At 35.8% G+C, this 15,069-nt stretch overlaps 4 protein-coding genes across 4 annotated transcripts; 2 read left to right on the top strand and 2 right to left on the bottom strand.

The window, feature by feature from the left end:
- Positions 1 to 940: 940 nt before the first annotated feature.
- On the bottom strand, positions 941 to 1,496 carry B0P05DRAFT_567380 (uncharacterized protein). The gene is given in 4 exon segments (XM_051581133.1): positions 941 to 959; positions 983 to 998; positions 1,010 to 1,430; positions 1,442 to 1,496. 1 exon segment carries the CDS (start codon positions 1,264 to 1,266, stop codon positions 1,012 to 1,014), a length of 255 nt encoding a protein of 84 aa, XP_051428919.1. The 5' UTR covers positions 1,267 to 1,430; positions 1,442 to 1,496; the 3' UTR covers positions 941 to 959; positions 983 to 998; positions 1,010 to 1,011.
- A 2,892-nt stretch (positions 1,497 to 4,388) lies between these two features.
- On the bottom strand, positions 4,389 to 6,217 carry B0P05DRAFT_608535 (uncharacterized protein). Its single transcript, XM_051583374.1, has 3 exons — positions 5,593 to 6,217; positions 5,310 to 5,550; positions 4,389 to 5,224 (listed from the first exon to the last, which is right to left on the bottom strand). The coding sequence occupies exons 1-3, from the start codon at positions 6,163 to 6,165 to the stop codon at positions 4,800 to 4,802; spliced, it is 1,239 nt and encodes a 412-aa protein (XP_051428918.1). The 5' UTR covers positions 6,166 to 6,217; the 3' UTR covers positions 4,389 to 4,799.
- A 3,863-nt stretch (positions 6,218 to 10,080) lies between these two features.
- Positions 10,081 to 11,156, top strand: B0P05DRAFT_567376 (hTAFII28-like protein conserved region-domain-containing protein). Its single transcript, XM_051581132.1, has 3 exons — positions 10,081 to 10,695; positions 10,739 to 10,835; positions 10,883 to 11,156. Exons 1-3 carry the CDS (start codon positions 10,150 to 10,152, stop codon positions 11,002 to 11,004), a joined length of 765 nt encoding a protein of 254 aa, XP_051428917.1. The 5' UTR covers positions 10,081 to 10,149; the 3' UTR covers positions 11,005 to 11,156.
- A 91-nt stretch (positions 11,157 to 11,247) lies between these two features.
- Positions 11,248 to 12,415, top strand: B0P05DRAFT_482285 (uncharacterized protein; the record flags this gene model as incomplete). The annotated part of the gene is made up of 5 exons (XM_051575218.1): positions 11,248 to 11,325; positions 11,381 to 11,426; positions 11,503 to 11,579; positions 11,622 to 11,909; positions 11,957 to 12,415. The coding sequence occupies 5 exons, from the start codon at positions 11,248 to 11,250 to the stop codon at positions 12,413 to 12,415; spliced, it is 948 nt and encodes a 315-aa protein (XP_051428916.1).
- Positions 12,416 to 15,069: the final 2,654 nt, after the last annotated feature.

Below are 15,069 nucleotides of genomic sequence, written 5' to 3'. Positions count from 1 at the left end.
TTTGTCTGCCAACTACACTATAAAAACAGTAAGATATGAACAAAAAAAATCTCAAAAACGTTGTTTTTCATGTCGGCGCAATAATTCACCAGCAATAATGTTATGTTCTTTACATCAATAGGCTCAGAAAGCAAAGATCCATAACTTTTTCTATTGCACTAAAGCTCAATTTTTTTTATGTAGCGAAGTGAACAATTGGATTTATATCGCCATAGGAAAAAATGAAGTGATTTGGGATAGAAACGAATGTATAGAGGCTCATCTGGTACTCAAATAAAATACATAGCAGGTAGTATTGAGTGAGTTTGTTAGGAGACAATCTACAAATCTCTGAAAGACAAAGAGCTTGGCCAAGGACACTTTTGCATTCTCTAAAGCCACCTCGAGCAGTGTCTAAGGACGGTGCTTGGACTTGTAGAAGTTTCTTGATGCATTTTTCGAGCGCTTTTGGAAGTAGTAGATAGAATAATTAGGTAGTAATTGACTGGGTCAGTCGGTTTGCCTTTCTCATGAATTGGGACTACCTGTGCGGCTCGTCAACAGTGAGGCGTGTATGGCCAACGCCAGCACAGATAAAAAATATGGAGAACCAGGGGACCACTAAAGCTTGTAATATTTGTACAAAAATTAAAGCTAGGGCCATAAAAATATTACTGTGACAACCATAGATGTCAGGAACTTCTCATGAGTGTAACGGATTTATTTTATTTTTTTTTATTTTTTTTATTTTTTTTTATTTTTTTTTATTTTTTTTATTTTTTTTATTTTTTTTATTTTTTTTATTTTTTTTTATTTTTTTTTATTTTTTTTTATTTTTTTTTTATTTTTTTTTATTTTTTTTTATTTTTTTTTATTTTTTTTTATTTTTTTTTTATTTTTATTATTTTTTATTATTTTTATTTTTTATTTTTTTGTAAATTGAGTTTTTATTAACTTGTTTAGTCACACATACTCGTAGATATTTGTTTTTTGCTATGAAAAAGTGAAAGGTAGAATATAATAAAATTAAATTTAATCGGGAATCCCATTCGTAAGAATGTGGATTTGTCGATTGATAGTTGTGAGAATTGTATTGGCAGTAAAAGGTATGTTGTGGAGAATGAGTTGCCAGTAAGCTCTCCAGATGTAAAATCGCGTAGTGGAAACGATTACCAAAGATCGATAGAGGCTATATTTCTGATGGAAGGGAGACTTGATAGAGAGCAATGCATTTAGAATATCACGATTGGAGAACAGATAAGTAGGGAAATGGTATTGGAGTACCATGGACCAAATAGAGTTCTTGTTTGGACAAGAAACAAGAAAGTGTTCAAAGTCTTCGCTTGTCGAGTTACACAGCCTACAGAGAGTACTGGGTACAGTTCCAATCTAATAAAGATATGTGGCGGTGGGCAGTTACCGGGAAATTACCCTGTAACAGTGGTTTCGAGCAGGGAGTGAGATGGGGAGCGACCAAAAAGTCTTGATATCTTTTGTTGGAATAGAAGAGAATAAAGATATTGTCCAATTAATTTTCAAATTGCGAAAGTTTTGAGAGGTATAACTGTACCAGTGTTGATTGTGTTGAAGTTGATTAACCAGAGTAGTAATGTGGGGTACAAGTTGGGTTTCTTCATCAACGTTGGTAACAATATGATCAAAAAGATACGGTTGTAATTGCACTGTTCGTAGTTCCAAGATTTCTCTTTTCAGCCTTCGGCACAGCGATGGCTTGTGGGTATATTCAGTTTCAACTTGTATTCGTAGACGACGAAGCCGAGAGTCATAGATGAAGAAATTGCTTGCGAAGAATTTTTTATGCTTGTTCAACCAGTGATTAGTTGTGTTGTGAACATATAGAATCTATATGCATATGATGATCTGAACATTAAATAAGTCTTCAATTACATACTAAAAATATATCATAATCAATTTACATCAGAAACAGGCATAAAAGAACCTCTTGTACTGAATAAGACAAAGTATCTTTTAATAGATCAAGACTTATAACCGAAATCCATAATTTACATTATTTAATTAATTTAAAGTAGTCTATGATAATAGAGACTCAGTCATTTGCATGAATTCTACTACTACTTACTCCGACGTCTCTTCATGTATAAATACCTAGAGAATGAAGAGCTAAAAAGGGATACATATATATTTTTTGGATAATAAACCTATACAAGTTCTAATCGACTTCTTTGTTTTTATCTTCTCTCTTACATCACAACAAGTTGGATAAGACTTTAACAAGTAATGAAGCGGCAGTTGTAGCAAAGTGGCCACCGAACAGCCCGAGAAATCAAATTTGATACCAAAGTGATCAAAAGCTTGGTAGCACGCATTGACAATGGAAGTGGGATGGTTTAGAGGATGGGTGCGCCATTCTGGAACAAAAAAGGATAATTCGGGAGGCTTAGGGTTTGGGGTAATAAGACTCATATAGTGTTTGAACAGAGGTCGAACAAGTGACGAAGGACTAGTTGAACGAAATACAAGGTGAAGATGTCTTACTTGCAATACCAGATGCTGTGTTGCTGGTTGTAATAAACCAACCCCGCCTTGAGAGAGAGGAAAACTCAATTGTAAAAAGGATACCAGAGGTCGTTTGTTTTGCCAAACGTACTTATAAATGGTACTCTTGAGGTTCTGTAGAAAGGCTTGTGTTGGGTTTAATAATCTTAGTGCATACCATATCTTGGTCATAATCAACGTATTGGTGACTGTCGCCCGGCCTCGTAAGGATAAATGCCTTGATGAATACAACTTAACCTGTTCCTTCACCTCATGAAGTAGTTTGTCTTGGATAACATTTCTTTGTTGAATGGTGTAGACCATGTAAAACCCTAGATAACAAAATGGTTCAACAGAAAATTTTGTGTGGTATGTTGAGATCCTATGGTGGAGAAGATAACGTTCCCAGTCAGCATCCTTGTTTCCATTGAGTGAAAATGCTTCTGTTTTGGCTTGGTTGAACTTCGCATTAGACACATTTGCGTACTGTGTGAGGTGATACTGCAACCTGGTGAAATCATCTTGTGTCTTTACTACGACACAGACATCATCTGCGTAAGCAATAGTTTTGACGAACAGAGAATTCCCATCAAATTCGTATGCATATCCGATAAACTCACGATCCTGTTGTATGGAAAGTAGAAGGGGTTCCAAAGCCAGGTTGAACAAGAGAGGAGACAGAGGATCACCCTGACGTAGGCCCCGTTGTTGGAAGACTGTCTGGGTAAAGTAACATTGACGTCAACTTAAATTAGATTGCCAAAGAAGAAATTGTGCACATATCTAATAAATTGGCGGCAAAAACCAAAACATTCCATAACTTTCATTAAGTAATATGGGTTTACTCGGTCATATGCCTTTTCTTGATCAAGTAGCATGCCTATACCTGGATATTGACGGTGGCGGGCTTGATGAAGCAGTAGATGTAAAAGCAGTCCATTTTCGCCTATAAACCGACCTTTCATAAATCCTGCCTGTGAGCACTGAACGATATGGGAGGTGATGGTGTTCAAACGAGAATTTATTACCCGGGAAAGTATTTTCGCATCATAGTTGATTAGCGAGATCGGTCTCCAGTTCTTTAATTCAGATAGATCCCCCTTTTTTTTTGGCAATAGTCGGACTCTAATATCCTTCCAAGAAGCTGGTGTACAATTGGTGGTCAAAGCACTGTTGTATACCTCTAAAATTAAAGGATGTAGAATTGGCATTTGGAACAGGATCCGAAGAAATTGATATCCCAAACCATCTACGCCCGGACTACTCTGTTTCGGACAACGTTTAACTTGGTCCAACAAATCTTCAATGGTGATGGGTGTCATTAGGTGATCGTTTTGATCATTCCTCACCGTTTTATCGAAATTCACAGAAGCTAGGTATTGATCTATCTCGCTGTCGGCGACTTGGTCTAGAGTGTATAGCTGTTGGTAGTATTCTCTTACTACTTCACGCATATCGATGGGATCCGAAGTTCATTCTACTAGTATCTCAGTTTCAACAGTAACGGTATTAGTGCCATGAGGTGTAGGTCTCTGGACAGACGCCATATACTGCTGTGCTGACCGTCGTTTGTATAGGTTCTTCAAATATTCAGCATCCTTTTCCCCTCTTTCTCGCCATCTAATACCAGCCTTAAGCCGTTCTATCTCCACTAGTTCTTCTTGCAATTGACCCAACTTGGCATCGATAGGTCCAATTAACTGGTATCTTAAAGCAGGTGTCGGCTTTCCTCTCAAAATCTTGTTACGCTTCTTTTCTAATTGTGTAATCGTTTTCTTCCTCCAGTTCACATATTCATAACTGTAGTTTTTAATTACTTTCTTGGTAGTAGCTTTCACTCGATCCCATTTTTCTGCCGGTGAAAGTGAGGGTTCAAACTGTCAAAAATAGTGTAGTAAATTGAATACTTTCTTATGAATTTGTTGTTGTAACTCACGATGATTCGAGTAGGCGGGGTTTGCTCTCCACAATCCAGGTCCCGTTGGTGATTGTCCCACAACCAATGTCATATCTAGTATCGAATGATCTGACCATGCTGCCTTCAGACGAGTGATGCTAGTGTCTTTCAACTGGGGCTGCAAAAATTGTCCCAAATATATATAATCGATCACTGAAGTCACTATCGATTGCTGTTGTGTTCTTTGGAAGGTTGGTACTTCGGTTAAATCATTCATATGCATTGCATTCGAAAAGTGGACATCTAACAAATTAAGCCATGCTGACGATGTCGCGCTAGTAAGGCTTTGTGGTCGTAGCAGAGAATAGTTGAAGTCCCCAGATATGATCAGACGATTGAAATCGATTCAATCTTGTTGATCATAGAGCATGGTGGTCAACCTATCGAAAAATTCTCGTCGTGTTGATCTCAATTGTGCGGGAGCATATATGTTCAGTATATAGAAGGTGTCAAAGAATTGTTGAGGATGATCAATCCGACATAGTTGAAAGCGATCATCATTATAAACATGGTCTGTGTTAATGAGTGTAATTTTAAAATTTGTTGATAAAGAGACAATACCGACATGTTTAGTCCAATGTGAATACTGTGGTTGAAAATGAATGTTTAAGGATTGAATAAGGTCAGGTGTTCGAGCTTGAGTCTCTTGGAAGCATATAGTATCATATTTTCTGTTCGATTTCAGAAATCGTATATAGTTGGATTGAGTCTCAGGTGATCCGGATTTAACCAGACTGTTGGCATTGAGTGAAGCATAGTGGCATATAATATCTTTCGACATATTCATTTAATTATTGATTGGTTTGGTTGACCTCCTTGAAGAGGCCATCATCCTTCTGGGTGCGAGTTGATCGACGGGGATGAATACTGGGTGAGTTTGACTGCTGTTCAACATGGACATGATTGTTGTACCATGTAATCAATGCTTCTGCTCGTGCAGCTTCTTTGGTGAGACGCCATCCTCTAATAGATAAGTTACCATCATTTCCTTTGGCTTGGAAAGGGGTAATTTCATTAGCTGCTTGCACTTTCGCGAAAGCCTGTTCAATTTGGGCAGGAGTATACCCTTCTAGAGTGTCAACATAGGTTTGGATTTCCTCCAAATATCGAAGGTCATTTTTGTCATCAGTACATTACACTCTGTCATCCATGTGCATGTCCTCTTCGTTTGGATCCTCTTTCTCTGAGTGTTCTTTCTCTGGAGTATTATTCATTGCAGTGACATGAGGTTGGTCTTCCTTAGGTGCTGGGGACTCGGCTGACTGCGCACGGTTGGTGATCTTACGTTCAAAAGACTTGCCTGTTTTTCTGTCCTGTTTCTTGTTTGGGATGTTTGTCGAATTCTTTCGGGAACATTCGTAAGATCGGTGTCCTTGTTCATGGCAGGAGTAACATAAAATGCGAGCTCTAGAAGTTTCACAAGTAAATTTGGTGTGACCATCTTGATGGCAATATCGGCACCACATTGGCATGTTGTTACAAGTGGCTCGGAAGACTTCAGTACTTGATTCCATCCAACTAATCTGGTGACTTAGCTGTTGAAACCTCATGGATGGAGGAGTATTCTCGGGCTGATATACGTCAAGTACTGCATATCCGCTACCCATAAAAAACCCGGTTTTCTTCTCGGTGGTAATTCCAATATCTAAGATGGTTCCAAAAATTGCTAAACTAGTATTAAGCCCACTGAGTACCTCTTCTGAAGTAAACATAGGCAAATGAGAGAGCTTTAACCTAATGACCTGTGATTGGTCGGTAATCGCTTTGCAAGAAAGTACTTGCAGCTTTGCTTCATTGAAATTGATACCAGTTCGAGCGATGTCATTTACGTCGTTGGCATCAGTCACGTAAACTTCGAAGCAACGAATTACTCCATCACTAAGAGCCATACAAGCGTGTACTTTGGGGTGTTGTTTCTTTAACTCGACCATACACTGTTGATCAGTATACTGTTTTTTACATTCAGTAACATTGAAAAGGTATGCTCCGTCTGAGCGAGAGGAGCGATAAATTCAGGTTTGCAAAATACGAGTAATATCATCATTCACTTCTAGGTGAGGAGTGATATCGTTGTGGATGAGGGACACGTTTTTAAGACGTGCCGCTTCAGCATATGTTTTATGCCTTGTTTTTGGTACGGAAGAAAGCATGCGATGTAACGGATTTACAGAAAAGTATGTGTATTTTAAAATTTCGACAAAATTTATGCCGACTTACAGGTATGCCGACTTACAGGTATGCCACTTGTGTACTCAAAAAAATATTTTTTAGAAAAAATAGGAGCCACTACTTTAAAATAAATCAAAAATATTTTCTATAATGAAAGAACAAAGAAAAAGTAAAAAAAAAAAAAAAAAAAAAAAAAAAAAAAAAAAAAAAAGTAAAAAATTCTTAATTTTCTGTTTTAAATTAATAAAAAAAGCTTGTTTTTCAATTTTTTTGTTTTAAATAAATAAACGAGTCTACCAACTAGTAATATCTCTTTTAAACTAAAAAAGCAAAATCAGCACCTGGTAGACTCGTTTATTTATTTAAAACAAAAAAATTGAAAAACAAGCTTTTTTTATTAATTTAAAACAGAAAATTAAGAATTTTTTACTTTTTTTTTTTTTTTTTACTTTTTCTTTGTTCTTTCATTATAGAAAATATTTTTGATTTATTTTAAAGTAGTGGCTCCTATTTTTTCTAAAAAATATTTTTTTGAGTACACAAGTGGCATACCTGTAAGTCGGCATACCTGTAAGTCGGCATACCTGTAAGTCGGCATACCTGTAAGTCGGCATACCTGTAAGTCGGCATAAATTTTGTCGAAATTTTAAAATACACATACTTTTCTGTAAATCCGTTACATTCATGAGAAGTTCCTGACATCTATGGTTGTCACAGTAATATTTTTATGGCCCTAGCTTTAATTTTTGTACAAATATTACAAGCTTTAGTGGTCCCCTGGTTCTCCATATTTTTTATCTGTGCTGGCGTTGGCCATACACGCCTCACTGTTGACGAGCCGCACAGGTAGTCCCAATTCATGAGAAAGGCAAACCGACTGACCCAGTCAATTACTACCTAATTATTCTATCTACTACTTCCAAAAGCGCTCGAAAAATGCATCAAGAAACTTCTACAAGTCCAAGCACCGTCCTTAGACACTGCTCGAGGTGGCTTTAGAGAATGCAAAAGTGTCCTTGGCCAAGCTCTTTGTCTTTCAGAGATTTGTAGATTGTCTCCTAACAAACTCACTCAATACTACCTGCTATGTATTTTATTTGAGTACCAGATGAGCCTCTATACATTCGTTTCTATCCCAAATCACTTCATTTTTTCCTATGGCGATATAAATCCAATTGTTCACTTCGCTACATAAAAAAAATTGAGCTTTAGTGCAATAGAAAAAGTTATGGATCTTTGCTTTCTGAGCCTATTGATGTAAAGAACATAACATTATTGCTGGTGAATTATTGCGCCGACATGAAAAACAACGTTTTTGAGATTTTTTTTGTTCATATCTTACTGTTTTTATAGTGTAGTTGGCAGACAAACACTTTAGTCAGAAACCATAGTGCCTTGCGCACATTTTGTTGATAGCTCTATTTTTCGTGTTTAAGTATCAAAAGAAAAACAAAAATTGCCAAAGGAGCAATTTTTATAAGTAATGCCTTTTAGTTAAAAGGTCGTTTTGGTCAAATTTTACAAATCGCTTTTTTAGTCCAAATCAACTCCAAAGGCACCGTGTATACTATTGCTAAACACTTTTTGTAGGTATCTAAAGTATTTATGCACACATAAATAGGCTTTATACTGCCTTTATATGTTTGCAAAAAAAAAAGAAAAAGATTTGTATAGATAGTCGTCTTTCTTTTATATATATATATATATATATATACTGCCAAAGCGTTTATTTGCCTAGAGCCTTTGTTAGATAAATAAGATATGTACGATCAAGTAGTTTGTTTGGATAGAATGCCTTGATAACTTTATTGGAAAATTTTATGATGCATTGAATCTGGTTCAAATGACTATCCGTTATCATACATTCACAGCTCTGATTTGATTATTTAATTATATATAGTTAAGATACATCCGGCACAAAAGCTACAATGCTATTTGCATGATTTGATGAAATTACTTCAATGGGCAAATGTCTGGCAACAAATGATTTACGCCTAATTATGCAGTGATTGTCTTATTGGTAAGATGTCTTGAAGTAAATAGAAAATCTTAGATATCAACTCGTCAATCATACTGAGCTAATTGGGGATTGATTGACACACCTAATGCAGATCCTTGTATAGCAGTAAGCAGTGAATTATATGGACCAATTCTACTATTTATAGAATAAAGATCCTTGAAGATCATGCTGAACCCTGACACAAGCAATTATCTATAAATATGAATCTATTGTTAACTCAATAAACTGCATTTTTTGACTGATCGTAGTTTTCTCACTCTTAGTTTGATATTGATAAATTAGTAAGGAATAGCATGGATGGGCAGAGAACAATAACTTTTTCAACTTTTTTCTTTTCTTGATTTAATTTAATTCTTTTAAAATTACAGGCGCTACAGCGTAAGCGATCAAAAGTGGAAGAATTCTTTACTCATTGAAAAAAAATCTTGGCCAAATCTTCACTCAAATATAGAATAACTTGTCAGAATCACAATAATGATAGAAAGGCTAAGTAATTTCAATTAGGATAAGACTCGAAATTTTATTAAAGAATTATTTAGGTATTTATATACTTTACAATCTAAGACACAGATCAGAATGTATATGTAATAGCTATAAGATAACTATAAAAACGATCTAATACCTGAGAACTTGTATCAGAAATGATACAAAAAGGTTCAAAGACAACCTGGTTGAGAATCAGGTTCTCATAGGATTTCCGGACATTCCATTGACCTATGATAACTATGAGCACAAGCTTCAAACGGCTTGTAACGGCAGGTAAAAAGGCTTTAAAAGCGATGATCTTGTGGAGGGAGGGAGGGAGGGGTGAAGTATACCAAAGGGTAGTAATAATTGAGTATTTCTACCCAAACACTCCACTTGGTAGAGCAGTGGAATATGAAATGGTCATAAGATTCCAGTCATGATTTGCATAAACGACAGACAGGAGTATCTGTACTTTGACTATTATATCCATTGGAATTTGTGTATGTATTGAAAAAGTGCTCAACTAATGCGGTTTATATATCTGCATCCCAAGCCTGTGTTTCAGCACTTTAAAAGGGGAGGAGGTCCAAATAATATTATTTTAAAAAAATATATTTTTGATTTGATTGTATGCAACAATAATCAAATGTTATGTTATTTAAAGAAACAGCTTGTTGTCTGTGCTACCGATATATCAGTCTAGCCTAGAATCTTATCATTGATCACTATTTCAATCAATGCACTACAAAAAAGAAGCCTAATAATATTGTGGGGTTTACGAGTCTAATATACCATATTTCAACATTTAAAAAGACCACAGAAAACTAAGAATCTTTTTAGCACTTGTAGCTCACACATAAGTATATCGACTCCTTTACTACTCGATATACAAACTTGATTTAAGACCATTGATTGACTTGACTAGCATTATTGAAATATACTCCACATTTCAATGTCCTGCTTTCTACCATTAAAAGTCAACAAGTCATGCTATGAAACGCGTGTCCGAATATAAACTTTTTTTTTCTCTCTGAACAAAATGATACCAAATACACCCATGAAGCGAAAGTCAAGTACACATGCCTTGTCCCCACCTCCTTCGAAAAGATCGCCTATGCATTCATTTTCTCCTCCTTATATGGCCACAAGTCCACCTCACTCTCAACCACAATATGGTCGCCCTTTAACCACAGCAGCAGCAGCAGCAGCAGCTATCAAACGAAGCAACAATCCGACCAACCTGCCACCCCAACAGCCCACTTACAGCAGAAGGCAAAGCAATAGCACTGCTCCTCCTTCCCGTCAAGGATCTGTCGAGACAGATCGTGAAGGCAGTACGATGATAGATGACGAACCCAACAAATCAGAAGAGAAAGATGCAAAGGATACAGCCAAAGACGCAGAAGCAGAAGCAGAAGATGATGAAAAAGAAGATCTAATTGTAGATATGGATGCGCATATGGCATTACAAATGGAAAAGGCAAAAGAAGATATGAAGACACTATTGGAAAACTTCTCAGAGGATCAACTTCAACGGTATGAAGGATACCGTCGATCTGCTTTAAATCGAACCAATGTGAAGAGAGTAAGACATAGTTGCCAGCTTCATAGATATTAACTTTTCTTAGTTGGTCAGTCAGGTACTAAACCAGCAATGCTCCCAAACAATGGCATTTGTTGTTGCAGGTTTCTCCAAAGTGTATGTAGGTGAAATTGTTGAAAAAGGTAACATTTTCATCTAGAAGAAATAAGTTTAAACAATGAATTGATAGCCAAAGAAATCATGGAGGAATGGGGTGATGATGGGGCTATTCGACCAGAACATTTGCGTGAAGCACACCGAAGATATAACAAAAATCGAGTCACTTGCTCTTCTTTAGGAAGAAAACTGTAATATGATGTGTGTCACAAAAAAGAGAGGTCTATAAAAGGAGATTTACAAACAACGGTTTGCTTTGGTATTGTTGTTGTTGTTCGTTTGCTATTTTGGCCATTATTTAAGGTTTTCTTTTCTTCTTCTTTATTTCTTTTTCTTTTATTCTGAGCATTTCTCTCTCTTTCTCTTTTTTAAAAATCATTGTTAAAGCATAAAATAAACAATTATAACCCTAATCATAATAAAATGTATTCTGGTCCCATGCTACCACCACCACCTAAATGTTGTGGTTGTTTACCACTAAGACTAGGTTGTAGTATGATATGTTTAATATGGGCGGTAAATATAGAATGGTCTTTTCAAAGTGTAATTGATATTAATTGCTCATTTTTAGGGGTTCTCAATGTATATGGCAGTGCTGTCTTTTCAGAATTCAAGCTGTAAGAAAAAAAAAAGAAAGAATAAGGAAATAGAACTAACTGTTTAATCTAGTATTTTACTCGTATATGCCATCAGCACCGACCACCGTATTTGGCGTGGCTAATCTGATTTTATCTTTGGTTTCTATTGGCGGCATTGTTGTCTTGATTACCGTAAGTAGTGTAATGTCATGAAGGAAGCTCATTGTATATTAGAATTTTGGTCCTTATGTCCATACACTATCGCATGCTATCTTTGTATCTGTCTTTATTGTACTTGTCGACACATTTGTTAACGTTATTTTATTTATTACAAGTAAAGCAGATTATTATAATTGGTGTATCAATACTTCTTCAAACGCAATCAGACAAAACCTAAACACTACCACAAATGGTAGTATACCCACATTTGATTTTTCAAATGATTATTATAATTGTCACAGTCTATGGGAAGATGAACTCAAGTTTGGCATTATATTTTATATCCTTTTGTTTGCATTTTATGTAAGTCATCATTAGTAAAGCCTGTTGGCTAAAAAGATTTTTGCTAGGCTTATTGGGCCCTGTGTATCTATAGTTACTCGCTTGTTCTTCGAGGTTATGCGGCAGAAATGGACTATCGTTTCGGATCTGCTAATATGCCCATGATGAATTCTGGTGTGGCTTTACCACCCAATGCCATACTCAACACACCTGCTGGGGCTGGGGCTGGACCGTTTCTTCCAAATGACCGCAGTGTGATTGTACTGAATAATGCAAAGCCAAAGTCAAAATCAACCAAGCGAATTGATACATTCTCATTCCGAAAGAAGCAATCTGCTGTTACGCCTCAAGATTCATTGCAAGTGCCTTTTTTTGCAGATCATCAAAAAGATTCACAGTTCACTATTGGGTTTCGGCTAGGTCCCGATGGTAATATCATTGATATCGAGAATGCGTCCTCGCCCACTTTTGTAGATCATAAACAGTTAAAACGTAAACCAGTAAAAGAGGAAGATGGTTATTATTAAGAATAAAATCATGAAGTCATATCTTCTAAAAAGGGGCTCGAGCTTATGCAGGTTTACACAAATTACCTTATTCTATAAATGTTTACAGTTTAGTCTAAAGACATCTAGGTTACAATGAGTCATTGCTTATGTCAATGTACTCAAGTTCTTCACGATAAATCTAGATGCTTTTTTCTTCTTCAATACTCGACATACAACACACTGAAATAAAGACGTGATAGTAGCAAGATGTCTCCCCAAAAAAAAAAAAAAAAAAAAAAAAAAAAAAAAAAAAAAAAAACTATGAAACTCTATTTTCAACTGTCAATTATCAGTGATATTAAGCATAATCAAAGAGCAAAAGTATTCCGGGGTCATATTTACAATGACAGCATATTTACAATGGTCATAAAAGTATGAAAAGAAGTTTGTTTTTAGAATTCAAAAAATGATACTTCAGAAAGTTAAATAAAAAAGAGAAAAACCGTGATGTCTAGATGATAGAAAATTGTAAAAGAGAATAGAGAAGTATCTTATCTAATACTTTTGCTATAGGCTGTTTGTTGTAAATCATCCCTCATAAGGTTGAATGAACTTCTATCACTTTGACATTTTCCATGAACAAATATTTTCTTTCTTTGATTTAGGGAAGTAGGTGCTTTTCGAATAGATTATCAATTCCAAGAAGCAATTCAGTAGTGCATTAATTGTTCATATAGCAGAGACTTTAGGCCAATAGATGCTGCTGCAGTGAAAAGGACAACAATCCATGCACATTTTTATCTTTTTCTTAGATAAATAAAGGCAGTATGAAGCCTGTTTACATCCCTATAAATACTTTAAATGTATAAAAACAATGATTACTGATATAGAGTGTATCTTTGGAGTTGATTTGGACCAAAAAAAGCGACTTGTAAAAAATAACCAAAAATCTCTCAAAATCAAAGGGTGCTACTCATGAAAATCTTCAAGCTGACAACTCTTCAAGCTTCTTTTTGGCGCTACAAGACAGAAAAAAAAATAGAGCTATAGACGAGCTTCAATGCTCAGAATGTGTGTCGGAGACTCTAGTGTTTGATAAATGTGTTTGCTTGCCAATTGTGCTATAAAACCAATGAGATATGAGCAAAAAACCTCGTAAACATTTTTGTCTAATCGCTTTATATTTTAGCAGAGAAACTACTATGCTCTCTATATCAATAGACTCAAAAGACAGGGATTTACAACCTTTGTCACTATACCAAAGCCATAAAACTGCATCTTTATGTAGTTCTCAGCAAAAGCCTGATTTTTTATGCAGCTGAATGTAGAACCAAATTGCTTCTTCTATTTCAATCTCCACAAGCAACTATCACGAATGTCTTTTGTTCATTTACCCCACATTTACCTCACATTTACCTCACATTTACCGCATCATCAATCAACCGTATTTCTACCTTTCCATATTCCTTAGTACTCTAGATAACATACAGTACTCTATAGCTCCATTACTAACAAGCTTTATATGATATCTAGAGCAAAAATGCTCAAAGCACAGCTTAAATGTACCAACCTTTAATGCTCCATTACTCGACGACTAGACTATCAAATCAGTCTGGTTTTTCATTTAAAACATGTTCTTTCGAGTCCAGTAATCGAATGGTACCATTGGTTTGGCAGTTTTGTGAGGTCTCTTTTTTTTTTGACCCAGGAGATCCACGGAGGTCCGTGAAGATGAAAAAAAAATAAAACTCGAACAAGCATTTTTGGAATGACCCCAATATAGGTCTGATCTCACCGAAATCAGACAAGACTGTTTCTAGATACTTCTTGCAAAAAGAAAGCAAATTTACTAAGGTAAAAAAAGGCGAGTTGCTTTTATCGTTGGCTTCAGATTTGTCAATTCATATTATTAGTAATTTTTTTTTTTTTTTTTTTTTTAAATGTGTTTATTGATTGAGCCGCGTACACTAAGAGTAATAGTCAAAGTGAAGAGACGGGTGCAATTAAAATGAAAGTTAATAAAATAAAGCGAAACACACTAGATAAAATAAACTAAACTAAAATAAATTATATAGAAAAAAGCTACAGTATTGAATGGCATTGATCCTCTTCAATAGTCTGACGAACATTGAATCGGATGCTTGCTAATATGGCCGTAGGTACAATGGGGGTCTTGTCAAAGATAAATCTCATATGAGCAAGCCAGATTTGTGAAAGAGTAATTATGAGGATTCTGTATGGTTTGATTCCTTTCCGTTGGCAGTACCAGATGTACGAGAAGTCCAGGGACAGAAGAGCCTCTTGGATATCAGATATTGAAGTGGTAGGCCAAAGAAACTCAAAGATGATTTCCTGCCATACCTTCTCTTTAGTTGGACAATGAAAGAGCATATGGTTAATAGAGTCAGTGGTAGTTAAGCACACCGGACAGAAGGGAGAGTCAAACACGTGAGGCATAATAAAATGTAAGAATCGACGATGAGGAATACATCCCAAGATATACCGGTATGTCACATTACGTTGAATGGTGGTAAGAGACAGAGACCAAAAGAATTTCCATTTCACTTCTGTAATATTTCTCAAGGCCAAAGGAGGAGCCATAGCCGAGAGAACTGACTGACGAAATGTCTTAGCCGATGCCTTGATACTACAAATACCTTGATCATCTTGAAACCGAAACTGGTTGATCAAAG

This window comes from Gilbertella persicaria (genome assembly GCF_025201335.1).
Source record: "Gilbertella persicaria strain CBS 190.32 chromosome Unknown B0P05scaffold_105, whole genome shotgun sequence".
Classification (NCBI taxonomy): domain Eukaryota; kingdom Fungi; phylum Mucoromycota; class Mucoromycetes; order Mucorales; family Choanephoraceae; genus Gilbertella; species Gilbertella persicaria.
Note: the sequence above shows the minus strand (reverse complement) of the source record. Positions and strands in the feature narration are given on the sequence as shown.